Source organism: Poecilia mexicana, unplaced genomic scaffold (assembly GCF_051168715.1).
Source record: "Poecilia mexicana isolate PSO_F unplaced genomic scaffold, ASM5116871v1 scaffold_11, whole genome shotgun sequence".
NCBI lineage: Eukaryota > Metazoa > Chordata > Actinopteri > Cyprinodontiformes > Poeciliidae > Poecilia > Poecilia mexicana.
Genome location: NW_028263380.1, coordinates 13,551,043 through 13,568,391, shown reverse-complemented (window position 1 = coordinate 13,568,391; position 17,349 = coordinate 13,551,043). Strand labels below are relative to the sequence as shown.

The 17,349-nt window shown below is 39.5% G+C and overlaps 2 protein-coding genes across 4 annotated transcripts in view; one reads left to right on the top strand and one right to left on the bottom strand.

Annotated features, from left to right (window-relative positions):
* Positions 1-8,540, top strand: part of spire1a (spire-type actin nucleation factor 1a) — a 31,165-nt gene extending 22,625 nt beyond the window's left edge. For 2 of the 3 annotated variants that reach the window (XM_014988466.2, XM_014988464.2), the window contains 9 exons: positions 738-889; positions 1,036-1,117; positions 1,216-1,358; positions 4,809-4,838; positions 5,458-5,595; positions 5,676-5,746; positions 6,455-6,482; positions 6,603-6,751; positions 6,829-8,540. In XM_014988466.2, coding sequence (XP_014843952.2) covers positions 738-889; positions 1,036-1,117; positions 1,216-1,358; positions 4,809-4,838; positions 5,458-5,595; positions 5,676-5,746; positions 6,455-6,482; positions 6,603-6,751; positions 6,829-7,087 — 1,052 coding nt within the window. In that variant the 3' untranslated portion in view covers positions 7,088-8,540. The remainder of the gene's footprint in view (positions 1-737; positions 890-1,035; positions 1,118-1,215; positions 1,359-4,808; positions 4,839-5,457; positions 5,596-5,675; positions 5,747-6,454; positions 6,483-6,602; positions 6,752-6,828) is intronic. The other variant, XM_088010239.1, reaches the window with a different exon arrangement.
* A 3,595-nt stretch (positions 8,541-12,135) lies between these two features.
* Positions 12,136-16,370, bottom strand: klhl38a (kelch-like family member 38a). Its single transcript, XM_014988459.2, has 3 exons — positions 15,012-16,370; positions 14,828-14,933; positions 12,136-13,480 (listed from the first exon to the last, which is right to left on the bottom strand). The coding sequence occupies exons 1-3, from the start codon at positions 16,368-16,370 to the stop codon at positions 13,191-13,193; spliced, it is 1,755 nt and encodes a 584-aa protein (XP_014843945.1). The 3' UTR covers positions 12,136-13,190.
* Between the last annotated feature and the right edge of the window lie 979 nt (positions 16,371-17,349).

The following is a 17,349-nucleotide window of genomic DNA, read 5'->3' as shown; positions in this document are numbered from 1 at the left end:
AGACATTATTATTTTAGTAATCAATTAGATGATTAATCGGATAAAAGATTACTGCCACATTTTGCAGGTTTTTCATTTAAGCCTTTTTTTATGGAACATTACATTAAGAGATGCCAACAAATAATTGAATTTCTTTAAAACAGGAAGCTAAACATTTTTATTGGATACAATCCAGTGAACGCTTAAGCATTAAGGATGTAGCTGCATAAAAAAACAACAACATAATAATAATTCTAACATCAACATGTGGAAGCTCAGTCCTTTCTGCTGAGCTTTCACAATATAGTTTATGGCTAATAAACTGTTACAACCTGTTAAAATGATATAAATAATGTGTTGATTCTTTTTTTAATTAACAAATTAATAATTGGATGGAAAAGGTGGTTAATAGGAGATTTCTTTACAGAATTTGAACCAGGTGCCACTTGAAGAGTTTTGGGTTGAACACATTTACAAAGTTTTTTTTAATTTTTTATTTTTTATCTTAATTGCAAAATATCTATTTTATTTGTAGAGGTTTGTCTTAATTACTGCTCTCATGGTTTTGTTCTTTATCAAACAGCTTTTCTTTGTTGTTTTTTTTAGTCTGTATACGATTAATCGACAATTAAATTAGTTGACGATTATATCAATAATTGATCAATCCGATTAATTGTTTCAGCCCTGAAACATAAGCCGGTTTATTTTGCCTTAGTGGCGACTTGCAAGCATCTGAATGAGGCGTTTGTGACCCACAGCGTCTCCTGATGGGCAGAGGAAGTTGGCTGGCAGCACCCACTCTCTGGCCAGTGGGATGACAGGAACCCCTCAAAGAGCACAGCAGCTGAGCCAGAGGAAGAGGCTCCTCAAAGCTCCCACACTGGCCGAACTGGACAGCTCCGAATCTGAGGTGAGTCTTCCGATCACGCCGAATGATCGTCTGCATATATGTGGAGAGGAAAATCGGAAAATCTATCAACGTTCGGCTATCTTGAGAGCTTTATTTGGGCTTTTAATACACAATTTTATTTATTTTATTTGTTATCTGACCGACAGGAGGAGCCCACAAAGAGCAGCTCCAGCAGGTCCACGTCTTTACTGGAGGACACGTCTCCTGAGGCTGCCGCGGAGAAGAAAGGTGCGATCTAACACAGAGGAGTCTTTAGTGGAAATATTAAATCGGTTACACCCTCCTTCTCCTCATCCATTCCTATTTAAATGTTTTAATTCCTGCAGCGCCTCCGAAGTTCCTGCCCGTTTCCGCCACTCCTCAGCCAGAGAAGCACCGGGCTCTTCAGAGGCGGCACTCTGTTGAGAGGGAGGCGCCTGCTTTTGTTCGGTCTTTTGCGCCACCGTCCAAGCAGAGCTCCAAGTCGTTGGTGAGTTAACTGAGGGAGTTATGTGTAACTACTAGAGACGTGCAAGTCACGTTTTTATTTTATTTTATTTTTTTCCTATCCAGGTTTCGTTGAGGTTAAAGCTGTTTAACCTCAACGAGAAAATTGTGCTGCAGGCTCTTTGGTAGAGATGAGCGTTTTCGGTTGACCCGAACCTTTATTTGATGCTTTAATAAACTAAGAAAAGTAATCAAATACATGCTTTTGGTTGATATTTTTATAGAGTTTTAAAGGTGGGAGTTGTTTAGACCCGTCACAATAAGAAATGATCTAAGAAATGATTGCGATAAATGTTAAAATTGTTTTGAGACCATTTTCAAGCAATAGTTTGATAAGGGCAACATAATGCAAGTTTACCTCCTCAAAGACCAGAACATCTTGAAAAGATATTTAAAATATCCAAAATAATACGCTATAAATAATACAAACAAAAAAAAAACAATAAAAGAAAAATAAAAAGCACATAATTGAAGCCTAAAATGAAACGATTCATGAAGCCTGTCAACAAAATTGCCCTTCAAAAAATATTAATCATCAGAATGGAAATTGTCAAGATCATTTTAATTTATTCTGTGATTAACTGCTTATTGAGACAGGATTGGAGTTGTTAGTTATTGTTGCATTTAATGAATCAACTTTTCCAGTTGGCTTTTTATTCTCAGTTTGTTTCCACTGATTGATCTGTGCTTTTCTAGTTATTACTGGATACCTACTTGGCAGATCTTTGAAAACTCTGAATTAGTTTGTAGAGATATAACTTAAGTTGATGCAAAAAACACTGAAAAAAATGAAAACAGCAGTTTTGCTATTCACTAAAAATTAATTGTATGATTGCAGTTTTTTTTAGGCTGATTTGTTTTTGCTTTTCCTTCAATCTGCAAAATTGGCTTTTGGTTGATGAATATGATTAGTGGAATACAAAGCATGACTTTGCATTCAGCAAAAGGTTTATGACTGACAGGCAAAGAAAAAAAGAGATCTTTGCATGATTAGTTAAGGTGTGGTCCAAGATGAAAGCAAATAGTTTTTTTAAGCAACCATTACTGGTCAGACCTGTCAGACGGAAATTTCCAGTCACTTATTAAACAATCGCCGCATTCCTTGTGGTCAGCTGACCTGCCTGCTGTCCAGTCGACTAAATCACAACAAATATGTTGACACTAGAAGCTGCTGTTCATTTATTTGCTTCAAAAATATCAGCCCATTCACCTTAGGAGTTTATAAAAGGAGCTTTTTTTACGACATGTCAAAAAATGTCATAAATCGAACCAACCTATACTTTTTTTTTTTGCAGTATTTATCAGTCTAATAATAAAATAAGTCTGTGTTATTACTGTGGTTACGTTTAGCAGCAACAGTAGAAGGTGAAAATGTCAGCTTAATGTCCTCCTGTCCTGTGACTGCTTATTTGTTTACAATGAGGTCACCGGCTGAGCTTTTCTGTGCTCAGTCGTATGATTCCAGTGAGGCTGACGGGATGTAATTGAAACCACAGGACTGCTGCGCTAAGAGGGCCATTTGGGGAATATGTTCCTGCTCACTGCTTGTTTTTAGGACTCTAGAGCTAAACCTGAGTCTCTAATGTCTAGAAAAGGTTCGACATGTGAGAAAATTTTCATCTAAAACTGGGAATTAAATTGGTTTAATGTGTATTTCAGCTGTTTGAGACAATTTCTGTTACATGTGTGACAATGGCAGATTATGTTCCTTTATAACTGAGCTGTGGCAATAAACCTGGTCACTTAGAGCGCTGAGTGATGAAGTTTTACCAGCAAATGCATCAACATGAAAATTTGGAACGATATCAATATTCAATATTAACATTGCTGTTTTAATCAATGCAATGTATATATTACATATATGTTTCCTACCCTTTGAATTCAACCACACTGCTGACATTATTTCTGTGCTTCAGTTAAACACACTGCTTAAGCACTACCAGCATTTTGTAAAATAAACCTTTTTGAGCTTTATATCATGTTATAATGTTATTCTGTCATCAAAAACATATCTGGAGTGTTGCCTTGATTCTTTTCATGCATGATTAAGAAATCCTTTAATCTCCCACGGCAACCATCCAGCTGTCCAAAATGCCTGAGTGGACCTAGCGCCCCTACCCGATTCCTCCACTCAGCTCCTTCAGACTAGCCAGCAGGAATTAGAGATCACCTGGTGGAATTGCAGATCGACTGAGCAGATACGAGCTACTTCTCAGTGCAAAGCTGGTAAAAATGTTGTTAAAGGGTTAGTAGAGGAATGCTGTTGTGATAACTTCCTGATGTCGGAGTTCCAGAAAGAGAGTTTTTTTTTTTTTTTTTAAAGAGACAGAGGTGCAATTTCAAGGCCTTATATAACAAAATTAAATTTCTTTCAAGGCATATTTGATATATACAGCATCTTTATAACAACTAAAGGTAATAACACAGTTACTTGATTGTGGTATAAAATGACACTATGGACCTAGAAAATGCACAATACTGCCCCTTTAGACCTTTGCGTGCGCTTTATGTGAATCCCAAAGGATCACATCGGGCTTTTCGGCACGCACAACAAAAGACATGCTGCCATCGTAATGATGAACCATCGAATTTATCACTGTGGAAAACAGTCAAGGCTCCACTGCCTGCAATAGAGGAAGCACTGGATTGTTGTTGAGCCCCAGAAGACCTTTCTGACCCCCACAGAGATCCCCATGTGTTGTTTTTATGGTGCTATGGAACATCACCCATGTAGAATACATGTCAGTTTTATCCAATGTAACGAAAGTGAAACAGTCAGATCTTTCCAGCAGTCTTCACTTTCTGATGCTTCCTCCTGTACCTCATTAGCAAATTTACTCAGGTTAGCCTAACTGTCTGACAAACTTACTTGCAGTCAGGTTTTTATTTATTTTGATATAACGCTGCAGCAGACTGGGAGTCCCACTGGGAAGGTGACTTCGTCTGTGTCCTGTTTGTTCATCACCGTCTGATTTTTCTTTTTTCTTACATGAAATGCGAAGAACAAATAAGAAACAGGGTTTTAGGGAAGCCAAGCAGGGACATCTAAGTTCTTGGAAGTTTTTTTTTTTTTTTTCTTTTTGCACATCTCCGAGGCAGCAGCAGCTGAGCTCTTTTTGTGTCTTCAATTGAACTAAATGACTGCAGTTGTGAGAGGAAAAATGAATAATCTCAGGTGTCGGTTCAGCCATCAGACTAGCTTTCATGTTTCGCTTCTTATGAAATCAGATTTCACTTTTTCCTCACACGTGTAGAGCCGTTAGGTTTGCTGTAAATGATTACATAACGGATTCTGAAAATATCCTTTTGAATGACGGGTGTTGTCTTATTAAATTCTACCAAACATGCTGCATGTGATTACGCGTGTTGGAGTACAAAGTGCTGCTGTTTCAGTCTCAATGTCCTGTTCCCTTTCCTCCCGCCCGCTGGTCAGGTGGAAGCAGCCGGCGGCGCTCAGGTCACGGTATGTCACCGTTAACTTGCTCATCATCAGATTATCCCATCAACATCACCGTGTTAGGGAAACCATCTTCAGCACTGTATGATTGGTTTTGCTTAAAGAGTTGTGTAAGGTCTGTCAGGGTGAGAGTACCGTCTGCGGAGTGACTGAAATTAGCTTAAGCTGGGTTATGAAACAAGACAGAAGGTGGGGGGGGGAGGTGGGGAAAATTCCTCAGTGGAGAAATTTGTTGGGGGTTTTTCTTGCATAACTGCAGGTGTTGTTTGTTGTAAACCCATGCGCAAATAAGTCAATTATAGGATGACGAGTAAATATAACGTTTCTAGAGAACCCAAATTGACCTTCTGGAAGTTCGTAGAACATCACCTGCAGATTCTGCACTCATCATCTTTCCTTGAGCTGTCATTCATGTGAACGGTTTGTGTTTCCGTTACTCCCATATCGCTGCGTTTCTGGTCTTCTGACGATGCTGGGTGTTTTGTGTTCGACTCCGTTCATGTGGTGTTTATCTCACTGGAAGAAAACGCCACATTCCTAATGTTTGTCTCCTCTTCTGTAAATGCAAGTGATGGTTTTCAGATGTGATGTGTTTTTTGTTTTGTTCCCCCCCCTCCCCCCGCAGGAGGAGTTCGGTTATCCTGTGGAGTGTTTGACGCTGACGGTGGAGGAGGTGATGCACATCAGACAGGTTCTGGTCAAGGCAGAGCTGGAGAAGTTCCAGCAGTACAAAGACGTCTACAACGCTCTGAAGAAAGGAAAGGTGGAGTTCTCTTGTTGACTCAAAATGTTCATTATTTGAATGCGCAAGATTCATCCTCATCCATGTTTTTCCGTCTTTAGCTCTGCTTTGCATGTCGAACCAAAAAGTTCTCCCTCTTCACCTGGTCCTACACCTGCCAGTTCTGCAAAAGGTAAACCAGTACTGTTCATCTTGATCGACGGTTCGGCAGCTTAAGCAAAAAATGTACCAACATACATCTACTTAGCATGACTACTCTTCAAATTTGGGGAGTTGTTCAGTGTTCAGTCTGGAAATGCATGAAATTTTGCATTGATACTTTCTAGAGGAAAGTATATTAGTTTATAAATGAGATTCTTACTCAGTCTTCTCAGTCTGAACAGGTACAGTCAAGAAAAAATATAGTATTTATATGTTCATCCCTTTACCATCAAAATTTTTGTGTTTGATTTGCTACATCAGTACTGACCCGAAAGCTCGGACAACGATCAAAGAGAGCCGTTTTTGTGTTTCACGTTGGGTATAGATACCAAATAAAGCAGTGGCTCTTGTGAATTATTTAGTTTAATTTTTAAAAATTAAATAAAATCAGACACCAAACTGTTATCAAAACGTTCAGCTTTATCCTGTCTAAATTTCAATAGATTTTTTTTAAATGGAGCCGAGCGACCTTGGCCAATATAGGAAAAAATACAGAGTTGATGAATATCAGACAAACTATCTCAGACAACATGCAGCTTTTTAAATGTTTCTTTAGCTACTCACTGACAAGTTTAAACAAAATTTAATTCGAGTGGGTTTTTCCTGCCTTATCTTTTGCATTTCATTCAGCATCTGTTCAGTCATATCCAACTTAAAAGTTATGTTTCATCTTTTTCAGACCAGTGTGCGCCCAGTGTTCAAAAAAGGTAGGAGGCTGTCGGCCTTTGATGCTTTTCAACCACCAGTCCTCTATTTGTACTTGATAAACTGCATGAAAAACTTTTATCCGTCTTAAATATTTTGCTTATTTCGTCTTTCCTCTCCAGATACGGCTACCATCTAAGCCCTATTCCACTCTGCCCATCTACTCTCTTGGGCCCAGTGCAGGAGCTAAAGATGTCACCCGTGTAGCTTCGGCTCCACCGGAACCAGAGAAACACGCGCCTGGATACGGCAGACACAGTCTGCGCCGAAGGTCATGGCCGAACGACGGCAAAGACAAAACAAAGTCCGGTGTGCATAATTTTAACTTTCCTCCTCGTTTTTTTGCAGGCTGTCCAAGCACAGCAGCCGAGACGGGCAGTCGAAGGACGAACTGGAGCTGCCCAAAGAGCTGACAGAGGACTGGGTCGCCATGGAGGTCTGCGTCGACTGTAAAAAGTTCATCACGGAGATCATCTGCTCCAGCAAGCGCAGCCTGTCGGTGGCGTCCAAAAGAGCCCGTCTGAACCGCAAAACTCAATCGTTCTACATGCCGTCGTCCAAGTCGGCCAGCTTCCACCCCGCAGAGCGCCCCATTAGTGAAATGTAGGACGGAGCCGGCGTACTTTATTTAAAGTATCCTCCCAGGTTTTGGACGCTTTATTGAAATCTATAAAGAAAATCCACATTTGACACGGACTGCTCCCCAAAAAAATTGTAGAAGTTGCCGTGCAAATCTGGAAGTGGTATCCCTCTCAGGAAAAGCTGCAGGCATTACATTAGCTGTGATACTCGTGAACATGTGGCGAAGATCCCCATAACCACTGTTAAGCACAGTGGAGGAGCTGTGATGCTGTGGGCCTGTTTTGCTTCCAAAAGCCAATAGGAACCCTGTCTGAGTCCTTCACTCAAACTAGGGATGATACGATGCAGAAAGCCAAAAGATGTAGTGATATCATGTAAATATCGCAGAGGCCCAATCAGTGTCTAACGTCGATAAGCTTTCCAGTTCCAGTTTACTTCTTGCACTCAGGAAGATTAACCGACAGAAATGCACTGTACAGTCTCTTTTTCTTGCAAGGTCTGCTGGGGCAGATCTCCGCTTCTCCAATCCTTCCAGCAGCAAATCCTTTTGCCAAAAGTTTCACCTTCTCAGCCAGATCAAATGAGTTACTGCTGTTATCTCATATTACTGAGGGGCTCAGATTGCCTGTATTTTTCAGGGTTTTTTTTTTTTTTTTGCTATTTAAACTAAATGTATATTCATTTTTGTGCAATGTGCCAAAATGTAATTTCTCTGAATGCCTTTGTAGCTGCAGAACTATTGTACATAATGTGTGATAAACTAAATGACGGTATCTTTACTTTCTCAACTCCTTGTGCTCCAAAGTGGGCCACAGACGTACATGAAGGATTTTAGAAAGTGTACATGTTGTATATTCATATCGTTCCAAATTCAAATTTAATATAAACTTATTAAGGTATCTTTTTATTATTTTCCAGATTTCTGCCCATTAGAATTATAGTTTTTAGTATATTATGTTGTGCAATGAGTTAAAAAAAAAAATCCTTTGTTAACGTTAAGCACTTTATTTGGACCGAATTATTGTTTATGTTTGGTTTTTAATCTAAAATAATAATTAAATAATTTAAAAAAAAATCTGTGCCACTTTAGAAAGGTCCCTTATGAATACATTAAATGTTTCAATAAGCGTTTCAAAGCAAAGTAATAAAGAATGCTACACAGAATTGAATGTAGACATTTTAAGATTTTACTTTAAGAACGTATTTTCATTTTAAGTGGTTCTCCTATCAGTCCTGCACACACACACACACACACACACACACACACACACACACACACACACTCACGCACACACCACCAAATAGATACAAAGCTTAACCAGCCTGTTTAAGAAATGTCGATGCAATTTAAAAAAAACAATAAAGCAATCCATAAATCCAGTTTTATTTTGGAGCTCTATAAGGAATGTGTGCATGCTGTAGTGAGAACTGTCTGTTTTTATCAGAGAAATTAAAATAAAGTCATCATGATTCTTAAATTTGACTCAGTCTCTCTGTCATATGATGTAAAACTTCCACAAATGTTTCACAAATAGCCTTTTGATGCTCTGCTGCTGCGTGCCAGCTGACTTCTGAAGACCCAGAACCGAGATAAGCGGCTAACAGAAATGTACAACTAGATGAATATTTCACAAATGGTCAGGACCTCGAAGTATGGCAGGCTAAAAGTGCCCCTAAATTTAAATAATATATGCCACAACTTAATAACAGAACTGTGATAACTCAAATCGGAAATGATTAAGTCATGAAAACTGATGGGAAGATATAAAAAAATGCTACTATGTCAGTTACTTAAGTTATTTTAGTATTTCTGTAATTAACTAAAATTGAAATTATTCAAAAATGTTTTGTCAGTAAATAATTTCAACACATAATTGTTCATTTAAAAAGTCATGTTTACTCCTAGTTTTAATTATTTCAGTATACATATGAAGCCATGCCGATATCGATAGGTTAAGTATATCTATATTTAATTTGGGTAATTATCCTTCGAAGAATTAGTGCCAGTTGGTGATTAGTCAGAAACTGACTTGCTATGGAGGTTGACCAATCAAACGTCAGGCTGTGTTTTGTGACTACTACCAGGTAAGATTGGTTTATGCGCGACTGCAACTATTATAACTTAAACTGCCACTTATGTCTCCAAAAACAATAAGTTAAAATTTGAATTCATGACTGTTAAGGAAGAAATTTCTAAATAGTTAACTTTGGAAAAAAGTTTGGCTCTCTCTTCCTTCTGGATCCCAGGTCCTCTCGGCGGGCCACGTGTGGCCACAAGGAAAACAACAATGCGTGTTGACGTCACAGAATTACAGAGTTAAATCCAATATAAGACAATGCATAAACTTACACCAGAAACTGCAGAACAACGGAGACATACATTCATTTACCTGACAGACTTGGAAAAGAAGGAAAGAAAGAAAAGCAAAGACGTGCAAAGACATCTTTGGAGAGTTGCAAGAGCAAATCTGATTTGTTACTTCTGTGTATAAAGTTTTATAGTAAAAGGCGTATTCTTATCTTTAATTTATTCAAATAAGGCGTATCTTTGCTCATCCAACCAGGAGCTATCTCTGACCCTCTCTCAAGCCAGAAACCCCTGCCGTGTTTACGGCCTTTCACAGATGAGTGTGAAAAGCTACAACTTCTCCTGTATTGTTTTCCCACACAGACAAAAGGCAGTTCAAACGATCCTAGCAAACCATCTGCTGGAACTACAGGTAACATAAAGGTCAAAAAGTCAGAATACATTACTAATTTCAAAACCACAATTAGGCCATTTGAATCAAGACATGTTAAGTTTTAAAACTAGCTTATTTTAAATTTATTTTCTCAACATGACTTACACAATTTTTGAGATTTCTGAGACGTTTAAATAATCATGTTTTTTTTGGATTGTGTCGCCATTTGCCAGCGCAGTCAATATGTCTGTGTAGACAGTAGAGGGCGATAGAGGCACATTGAAAACCTGACCTGCTGGCTCACTTCTTTGAAGCGTGTTTGGGGACATCTGGTGGTAGTAGATTGACATTGCAGGCAGTTAAAAATAACTTGTTTCAAGATAAAACAATAAAGCAAGTAATACTAACCAAAACCTATTGAATACAAACACCATCTGTCCAACTGTTTACACATCTTATCACAATATAACCAAATATTTCAATGCATTTTATTGGAATTTTATGTGAATGACCAACCCAAAGAAGTGGATAACTGTAAATTATGCATTGTTTTATAATTTGTTTGCAGATAAAAGCAAAGAGAGAGAGAGAGAGAGAGAGAGAGAGAGAGGGAGAGACAGAGAAGAAGAGAGAGAGAGAGAGAGAGAGAGAGAAAGAAAGAGAGAGAGTCTGTTACTAGACCCTATCGAGGTCTAGTAAGAGAGAGAGAGAACATGAAACTGTTTCCAAAAGGTTGACTTCTTCACGTCCTATGGCAGATCTTCAGGTGGAAATCAGAACAACTAATAAAAAGTTTTTTTGTAAGCATAATCAGGAATATTCACAATGCTTTGAGGTAAAGTTTCTGGAATTATGCGTTACAGCATTATATAAAAACTGAGCAATAAGAAAATAACTTCTGAACCTTTCCCTGCTTAATTTGATTGTTTTCATAGCCCAACAATTTCATCATAATAATTGCTATCAGGACTATCTTCAGGAATTTCAAATATAAAATTAAATGCATTACGGTGTACAAGGGTACATGTTAACTGCAAGAAGAATCCAATTATCCAATTTACATTTATAATTATAAATTCGGCCTGGCCCCTCTCATATAGTATGAAACGACCTCGATAGGGTCTAGTAACAGACACTGAAAATAACCTGGCTGGCCACAGCCTCTGTGAAGGGTGACCCTCACACGCTGGTGTCTATTGAAAGGCAGTGGGCAGCCAAGTGGTCATTAACGGCCTAAACGGGTTGTGTATTTAGCAGCAGCTCAGTGGTGCTGATCCTGAGCGCTGCTCTGGGTGACTGAGTCAGGCACAAGACATCTGACGGACCGTCATGTGTCCGCTCTGATGTTTTAGGTCATTGTGTGTGTCAGTCTGAATAGTTTACTTAATCAAGTTTAACAATTGCTTTCGATGTGCCTGTAGAGACACAGAAATTTCTTTTCTTTTTTTTGCTGCTTTTAGTGGTCCAACATTCATGATCGTGGATTAAAATGCAAAACTGAAACTAAATATCTTCTGCACTTCATCCTCAGTGCTGCGTATATGTCCATCATACAAAGAGAGAGTCTGTCAGGATGGCAACTGGATATGAGGAGCTTCTCATACCAAACGCTTGGCATGAAATGAATGTCAGCCATCAGGTCAAGAGGTCACATGTCGGCCACGTTATATCATAAAGTTGTGTATTCACTGCATTCCCCTAGCATCTGAAGATAAAAATACTGCTACGCGTTGGCTGGCGGATGTTGTGTTGGTTTTTAATGAGGTACGCAGTGCAAACATGTCACTCGATAGTCATGGAAAAGTTTATGTGTCCGCCTGAACAGTCTTCACTGAGGTATCAGGGAGATTATGACTAAGCCAGCTAGGAACATAGGAAGTTTTCCAGGTGGACAAAGGCACTGATGTAATTTTTTCCTATAAACAATGTATGTGCAGCATGAGTTCTTAACATGTGCTTTTCTAACTTACTGTAGCAGAGAACTGAGCTTCAGTGTTCGCATTCACAAATAAAGATTTAGTTGCTGTTATTTATTCCCGTCTTTCTTTGTAACAGCAAAATGGAGACTATAAAAATAAAAGACAATATATATTTTAGTTCAGCTGATACCAAATGTTAATTTTGAAGCATTTGAATTAATCATTTGCTGAGAACTTTGTATCCTCCTTAGTTGGCACATGCATACTATTGCATGTCAACATGGTAACTGCAGAGATGCTTCAACTAGAGATAGCATGGTGACTAATGGTAACCAAGATATATTTTTCTGGGAAATAATTATCTACAAAGAAGCTTGCAATGAAAAGATCAATCAATTGGTCATTACATGGTTTATGACCAATTGGTTAAACCATTTCATCCACAGAAATGTAAGTTTCCTTAAATTCCCCTGGAAATCATCTGTGCCACTCCAGCTTTAGCTTGTAAGTAAAGCAAAAGTAAACAGATATGGAAAATGGCCACTGCTACTAAGCGGTAATCAAACTGATATATTTTATTTTAATGAAAAAAAAGAAAAGGTGCAAGAAGTCCTTCTGTGAATGAACTGCAAGCTTCATGAAAGCAAAGAGGGTTGCAGAACGATGTTGCAAACACTGGATATCTCCCTGACACCTCTTCGTCTCTTATCTGCAGAAAGCAGGTCATTGCATCACCCAGGGGCTCTTTGAAGGCAACTTAGTCACATGTTCTCACATCAACATTCATAGATGAAAAGACTGTGCATGTAAAAAGCTCTGTTGGACTTTCCAGAGAAAATGTGAGCCCATTTTTGAATTGTTAAATATTGGTTCATTTTATTTTATTTGACAAAACCTGTCATTCTTTGCATTAACTTATTAAACATTACAAAAGACTGGTTCTTCTTAGGAGGTTTTTCATGCCCTTTGACAGCTCTTTTCTTTGACAAGTGCAATCCAATAGGAAGTGAGTCAATGAGGAATGTATTTACGACACAAAGTGCAAATAGTGCCACTGCTAGATTGTTAACAGAACTCAGCAGAACCCAAATCTAGAAACATCTCTCTCCTGGTCTGGCAGGAAAACGATGGAAAATACAGCTGCCACATAATGGGGAGATTCCTTTGCATTAAGGTCAGGGACAATAAAACATTAACACTGATCATCAAATGTGAGTGCAAATAATTTTTTCCAAGTCCATTGTTTCTAAAAAAAAATAAAAAAAAATAAAAAATAATAATAATAATAATAATAATAATAATAATAATAATAATAATAATAATAATAATTTTCTTTAAGCTTGTCAACTTCTCATTGACTCTTCAGTGCCATCACAGGTGCTTCAGCATTACCACCTCCACACAGGTTTTGTGTTTCAGATCACCGTCAGCGGTGCTAAACAGGCCGCTAACTTGCCTGGGCTCCATTAAGCAATGCTCTCAGTGCGTGTAGAGGCCAAAATATATCGAACCAAAGGAGAGGTTTCGCTCATGGTGGGTTGGGTCGGTTGGAAACACAGACCAGGGGCAGAGACCCGTGGTCAAAGAGCTTGTACGGTAGAGAACCTTTTGAGGTCCAAACATCCGTTTTTGGGTCGTAGCATTCAAAGCAGTCCGAGTCCTCGATGACATCGTGGCCATTGAGGATGCGTCCACCTGTGACGTAGAGCTTGTTGTTGATCACTGTGGCGCTGTGGTGCATTCTTCGCTCCTTCAGATTTGCACACTTGAAAAATTTGTTGGCTTTGGTGTCGTAGGCAATCATTCTCCTGGTATATCCTGAAAAAGATTTTTTTATTTTTTTTGTGCATAGGCAAACTTTCTGGACACAATTTGTCTGTAGTTTACATTATTTATACTCACACAAAAATCTGCTGGGTTATTTAATCTCTTTAGGACAGAAACTGGGTCAAAAATTGCTGTTGAGTTACAGAAGATACTGCGAAGGTGCCTCATTATTCTTCATTTTAAACTTTACTTTGTGACATTTTAAACTGTACTCAACAGAAAGAAGAAATAGTAGGACATGACTACGGCCGATAATAACGTTAAAGTCACTGAATTAAGATAACTTGAGAACAAGGCTGTTGACTTGAGATAATATTAGACTTTTAGTTGCTAAGCAACTCACCATAAATTACAGATAAAGTCCAGCATTTACACTTTGACCAAAGAATTGGTAATAAAGTCGGTATAAAACTTCAAGTTTCAAGTGCATGCACTACATGGAGAAATAACAGGACTGAATTAAGAAAATACATTGATTGCTTGTGTAGTAATCCAAGCTAAGAGTTATTCCAATAAAGCAAAATTTGGGAATTTGTTGTTAGTCACTTTAACAACAAATTCCACAACTCAGTTTTGTCCTGTTAAACACTAACCCGGGCTTGATCTGTCCACGACCAACTGGGAATCTTGTTAGCAAAGTAACTTGGAGTAAAGTGGATTATTCTAACCCAGCAACTTTTGAGAAGCAGCAAGCTCTATGGAAAAATTAAAACCCATAGGTGCAGATTGTATTTGCTATTACCACTGTAGCAACTGATATAGATATTACTTTGTTTCCTCCAAAGGAAAATGTATTATGTGTATTTTAAAAATATTTACATTGCAATGGTCTCAAAGCGGAACTCTCAGCATTGGGTGTAAGTGTCTAGTTCTTCCTAATACAGAGAAAAACTCAAGTTGATTCTTATCATGAATTGGAAAAATCTAAAAACACAGCCCTGGGTGCAGAAAACAAGTTTTGTTATTCAATGATAATAATATATTTTTGTAAGGATATTGTTAAGATCATGGTGAATTCATGTTCACTTTGTGTTGGTCTGTCACAAAGTGAACAGACCAACACACTTTGGTCTGTTCACCAAAGTGTGTGAACACTTTGGTGAACACACTTTGGTGTTCACCAAAGTGTGTTCACCACTTTGATGAACACACTTCATCAATTAACCTAAAATTAGGTTAATTTTAGGTTAACCTAATTTTAGGTTAACCTAAAATTAGGTTAACCTAATTTTAGGTTAACCTAAAATTAGGTTAATTTTAGGTTAACCTAAAATTAACCTAAAAATTAATTTTAGGTTAATTTTTAAAACCAAGCAGATGCTTTTCATCAGCGTTTACCTCCTATGATATAAATCTTCTCCTCTATGACAGCAGCTGGCGCACAAACATTTTTCACGGTCCTTGTCTCCAATCTGGACCACAAGTTGCGAGAGATGTGATACACCTGTTTCGCAATAAAAATGTCAACAATTAATGTAATTCAGAGTCTTCAGATAACACTTCTCAGAGAGTTGTGCCTTACTTGAATAAGTCGGACCGGGTTCTGCATGGCGTCCTCCCCTCCAAACACGTAGATCCTCTGATCGCTGGCTGCGACTGCTGGATGAAGCACAGGCGTAGGCATCGGAGCCATGGCCTCCCATTGGTTAAACATGCTGTTATACCTCTCCACTGACTGAGAGATTCGCTTGTCCACCCCGATACCTCCCAGCACAAAGATGAAGTGCAGATAAGACACACTTTGGTGGGCGTATCGAGGCTCCAGCATGGGCTCTGCTGTCCTCCACTGGTTTGTCTTCAGGGAAAGTGTGTAAACGGTGGAGCTGACTGAGCTATCCCCAGAGGCCATGCAGAGACTGAGGCCTCCCAGCACATAAAGGATGCTGTGGATGCACACATACGCAGCTTTGTAAAGGCGCAGAGGCAGCTTGGCCAACCACTGCCAACGATGGGTCCTTTCATCATACAGAAGTGCCTCTCGAGACGTCTGCTCGTTGTTTTTGCGTCCTCCGACTACCACCAGCGTTTCTCTGCAGGTGTAACGTCTCGGTGTGGTCCAGAGGGGTTTCAGCTCACGGCTGCACTTGGTGCTGGCCGTGAGCATAAGACGGCGTACAGAATCAATAATCTCAGTGCAGAGTGTGGACGACTGCACCAGTGGGTCGTTGGCGATGAACTGGAAGAGGTATGTCGGATGGATGTAGCGGAGGCGAACCTTCTTGAAGAGATCGTGGATGGCGCCGCGTCGTGAAAACGGGTCGTGGTGGATCCATGCCAGAAGAGTCTCAAACACCTGCTCCTCCTCGGCACAAAGGCGGTCGTCCTCCAGGTAGCACATGAGCTCCGGAAGAGACAGCTCACAGAAGTCCTCGGTGGCAGCAACGTCAGAGAAACACCTCACGGCCATCTCCTTCGCCTTCTCCTTCAGACTCTCGCAGTGGAGGATCTCAGACAAACGGATCATGCTCAGGCAGTTCTCAGGACTCAGCTGCTCCTGCAGGAACGTGGAGCAGGCCTCAAAGAGACCCCCATAGTGGAGCATGGACGCTGCCTGCATAAGGGGGAGCACATTCTCCATGGTGATAGTGACGCAGCCCGTGTAAACATAGTCCACAATGCCAGTGAGCACGCTCGACGAGATTCCCTTCAAGTTCACCCGGGCCTGGCTGCTCTCCAGAAAGTTGTTGCAGAACATGGCACGGAAGTACGGGCTGCTGGAGACCAGGACATTCCTGTGGCAGGGGATCTCCTGGTGCTCGGTGCAGAGCAGTACATCGGTCAGGATGCGCTCCTGCCGCAGGATGTTGAGCTGGACGAGCAAGCGGCAGGGAAGTTCTGAGTCTTTGAAGGAGAAAATGTCCGCCCGTCTGCCGGCCATCATGTTGCTGGCGAAGGAGGGATAGAGGCATGAAAATTTTTTAATTGAAGATACAATGCAACAAATGTAATAAATGCACTTGATTTATGCTGTTAAGTTTGCTACCATTTTCTAAAATTGCTTTCTGATTTTCACACCCATGTGTAAAAAATTACCACTTTTCAAAGTAAGCTGTCTGAATCTGAAGCAAATCATCATAAATTCTCACATCGCTGAGGTATATTGTGTTTTTATGTTTGACTTTTATAAGTGAAGTCAGTTTACACACAGAATAAGAAAACAGGACTGATAAAAATCTGATTAGGTAACATCTGAATGTATTTGTAGGAGTTAGAGAAGGTTTTAAGTCTCAAATGTACAAATTTTGAGTTTTCACAATGCTACTTTATTTTTTTTTAATGGTATCATGTCTTCATTTTTAAAAAAATCGTTGCCAAATTGTAAGTTTGGCAACAAACTTTATGGTTTCATCGTGAATGAAAGCTGAGCTGGCAAGGCAGCACCTTTTGGTATGGTTTTTTATTCAAAGAGACTTGGAACATTTTTAGGCTAAATTACTTTGTGAACTTTGAAATGCCACAACATCTTAAGTAAAATCGTGGAGGAGGACCCAAGACTTCAGATGATCGAGGAAGATGCATCAACAGAAAGTGACAAAGATCCCTGAACCTTGAATCCTCCTCTTTGCCATGCACCACCGAACCCTTTGACCGCTACAAGTATGGTAGGTGAAGTGTCTTCTCACACAGTGAGAGAGACGTAGAGAGCGGGAGCTGAACATTTGCAGCTCATGAGGAAATGGGTGTAAAAACAAAAGTGTTGTATTTATATTTTTTTCAGTGGTCATTCAATGTGGGACGCATTAGATTTTATCCCACCAAAGAGATAAGATGATTTCATGCATTTTGATTAGTTTGGGCAGGGGGCAACAGAAGCTAACCTCGGGCATCATTCATGCTAGCAATTTAAAAATAATGAGCAA